The 3,818-nt window shown below is 37.0% G+C and overlaps 1 protein-coding gene across 1 annotated transcript; it reads left to right on the forward strand.

Annotated features, from left to right (window-relative positions):
* Window positions 1-2,881: 2,881 nt before the first annotated feature.
* On the forward strand, window positions 2,882-3,798 carry LOC112505012 (laccase-17-like; the record flags this gene model as incomplete). The annotated part of the gene is made up of 4 exons (XM_025108958.1): window positions 2,882-2,983; window positions 3,068-3,219; window positions 3,311-3,555; window positions 3,670-3,798. Coding segments are annotated over exons 1-4 (625 nt in total), but the record flags the coding sequence as incomplete, so codon positions are not given.
* Window positions 3,799-3,818: the final 20 nt, after the last annotated feature.

Raw genomic sequence — 3,818 nt, forward strand, 5'->3', positions numbered from 1 at the left:
AAGGAGTTATTACTAGTAGAAGAAGAACCAAGAAACTTCAAGGAAGCGGCTAAAGACGACAAACGGATTGAAGCTATGAAAGTAGAAATTGATTCTATCAACAAGAACAATACCTGGATGTTAACTACCCTACCAAAGGATCATAAGGCAATTGGTTTGAAATGGGTATTCAAGACAAAGAGGGATGCTRAAGGAAGAATAYTAAAACATAAGGCACGACTAGTGGCCAAAGGATATATTCAAGAACATGGCATAGACTTTGATGAAGTCTTTGCACCAGTAGCACGAATTGAGACAATACGATTGATATTGGCTCTGCCAGCATACAACAAATGGGAAGTACATCACCTRAATGTAWAATCAGCATTTCTACAAGGAGAACTAAAGGAAGWAGTTTATGTCTSACAACCTGAAGGATTTATAGAAGGAGACAAAGGAAAAGTCTACAGGCTCATGAAAGCACTTTATGGGCTAAGACAAGCTCCACGAGCATGGTACACCAAGTTAGATAACACTTTGAAGACACCTGGATTCAAGAAATGTGCTTTGGAGCAAGCAGTCTATACAAGAACAAGTAAAGCATCAACACTATTGATTGGAGTATACGTTRATGACTTAATAGTTACTGGATCATCAAAGAAGGAGATTGAAGCCTTCAAAGATCAGATGAAAGAGAAGTTCGAAATGARTGATCTTGGATTACTTGCTTATTACCTTGGCATTGAGGTTAYACAAAACGGGGGTGAAATCTCAATAAAGCAAACTGGCTACGCAAACAAGATACTCAGTGACACAGGGATGTTAGACTGCAATGAAGCAAAAATACCTATGGAACCAGGTCTCAAACTCACTAAAGTAACCAAAGCAAGATCCGTAGACGCCACCGAATATCGAAGCATAATTGGATGTCTACGATACTTACTACATACAAGACCTGATCCAAGTTTTCCAGTTGGATTACTTAGTCGTTTCATGCAAGACCCACATGAGCAGCATATGAAAGCAATCAAACAAGTGATGCGTTATATCAAAGGAACTAAGGACTATGGTATAACTTATGGGCATGAAGGAGGAAACAAGATACAAGGATACAACGACAGCAGTTACGGTGTTAACACATAAGAAGGTAAAGGCACAACTGGTATAATTTTTTACTTTGAAAATTCACCTATCAGTTGGAGTACTCAGAAACAAGGAATAGTAGCTTTATCCTCATGTGAATCAGAGTTTATTGCGGCAACARCAGCAGCAATACAAGCTCTCTGGTTAAAGAGACTTCTCAGCAAAATTACTGATACTAAGGAAGAAAAGGTTACTATCTATGTGGATAACAAGTCAGCAATAGCACTAATGAAGAATCCAGTATTTCATGGACGAAGCAAACACATTGATACTAAGTATCACTTCATATGAGAATGCGTGGAGAAAGAAGATTTGGCAGTTGAACACATCACTGGAGAACTACAACGAGCTGACATTCTGACAAAGCCACTACCAAGAATAAGGTTCATCACTATGAGGCAACTACTTGGAGTTAAAGATCTTATTCAACACAATCGAGATTAAAGGGGTGAATGTTAGATTAATCTCGATTTAAAATAGTATATGTATATATATTTAGGTAGTTATTGGTAGTTATTAACGAAGAGGTGCGACTGTTCACGAAAGGGTGTGATGTTTCAACACCTCTATTCACGAACCATTGCGATGGTTCGATGGCACCTTTTCGGTGTCTATAAATATGTAAATTCTACACACTTTTCATAGTGTGAATTCTYAGATTATCAAATAAACTTTGGTTGTTTTAGCATATCGATCCAASACAGCTGCCGAAGACACCAACACCACCATCTCAAAAGATGCAGTGTGCAGAACATCTCACCAATCTTAAGAGCTATTGATCACCAGCAGATCACCATTTGATGTATTTGTTGCCTTGTTTCCAGTTTCAAGACATCAATACGTGCATGTATTTAAATATTTACCAATRACGTATATAAGGTTAAAACACATGTTTTATCCCTAGAAATAATAACGTTTTATGTTTCTAAACAATACTTGCAATCATATAATTCCATCATCAGTAGATACTATAACGAGGTACATAAGCATTGTCGATGGAAACATGATCACCATGAATTTTCTTAAACTTTATGCCTTCTTAAAATTGATATCCAGCGATTTATTTCCAAGGGAACATGTTTCTTGAGCAAAGGGATCTAATAGGAAAGCTTTTGCAACCATCCAGAAAGGTATTTTAGATTGTTCTTTAAAATTTTGTTAGTTAATTATGATAAAGTTGAAGTTAAGAAAGTGTCCAGTAGCTTAATTAACTTCTCAAAGGAGACTATGGGGTTGGTAATATAGAAACACAATAGATGTAGAGAGAAGCTGGCAGAGGAGGCATAGAAGACTTTAAGAAAGCATGGTTGGTAGAACAACATGCTGCTGAAGTTGATCTTTCATGTCTATTTGATGACGGTAATATATTATTTATTTTATTGTCTTCATGTACGAATTAACCACTTTGAAAACAATATCAGTCATCAGAAATCATCATAGCTAGTTATTTTCAGATTTGATAAAAACGAATTTGTCAAATGAAGTTATATATATATATATATATATATATATATATATATTTAATGAAGATCTTTCCTTACGACAGTTTAAAGGAAAGCTTTTCACAAAGAATAGATTATAGATGGAAATGATCTCTTTGCTACCACTCTAAAGTTGCATCTTAACAACTGTAGGTGGTCCAATCAAAAATCTTTGTTCAATATGCCAAACCATCCTTAGATTAAACCTATATATATTAACCTCCATAGCTTGGTTCTAGAGTAGGAAAGCATTCAGACTCTTCGACCTGAGAGAGAGAGAGATGGGTGGTTTTGTAGGAATTCTCTTCTCGTTGGTAGCAATAATTGTACTGCTTCCAATTCATTCTGTTGGTGGCACTACCAGGAGCTATGAATTTAATGTACGTCTCGTTTGATATGATGTCCATCATGTTAATCCTTGTTGTAGTTTAACATCATGATCCAAAATACATTTCTACATGCAGATCCAGCTGAAGAACGTGACACGACTGTGCCACACTAAGAGCATGGTTACGGTGAACGGGAAATTTCCAGGTCCACGTATTGTTGCTCGGGAAGGTGACCGATTGCTTATCAAAGTTACCAACCACGTCCCCAATAACATTACAATCCATTGGTACGTAGGATGAGTTGTAATATTAATGTTTCTACCTAATTCTTTGTAATCATAATATCATATATATATACATGTTTCCTTCGATACACAGGCATGGTATTCGACAGCTTCGGAGTGGATGGGCTGATGGGCCAGCTTACATAACACAATGTCCCATACAAACCGGTCAGAGTTACGTGTACAATTACACCGTTGTTGGACAAAGAGGAACGTTGTTTTGGCATGCACATATATCATGGCTACGAGCAAGTCTTTATGGCCCTCTCATCATTCTTCCKAAGCTTAATGTCCCCTACCCTTTTACCAAGCCGTATAAAGAAGTTCCCATCATCTTCGGTAAAATAAACATATCTACGGAAAGCCAAATTCTACATTTTCTTTCAAACAACTTGTTATTTTGTATGTACTTTTGTATAGCACCGTGTCATATACAATGCTTCATATGTGCAGGAGAGTGGTTTAATACCAATCCGGAGGGCATAATTGCCCAAGCAACACAAACCGGTGGAGGTCCAAATGTCTCTGATGCCTATACCTTCAATGGGCTTCCCGGGCCTTTGTATAACTGTTCTGCGGAAGGTATTTCTTGAATTTTTTAT

This window comes from Cynara cardunculus, unplaced genomic scaffold (genome assembly GCF_001531365.2).
Source record: "Cynara cardunculus var. scolymus isolate 2C unplaced genomic scaffold, CcrdV1 Un_Scaffold_7824, whole genome shotgun sequence".
NCBI lineage: Eukaryota > Viridiplantae > Streptophyta > Magnoliopsida > Asterales > Asteraceae > Cynara > Cynara cardunculus.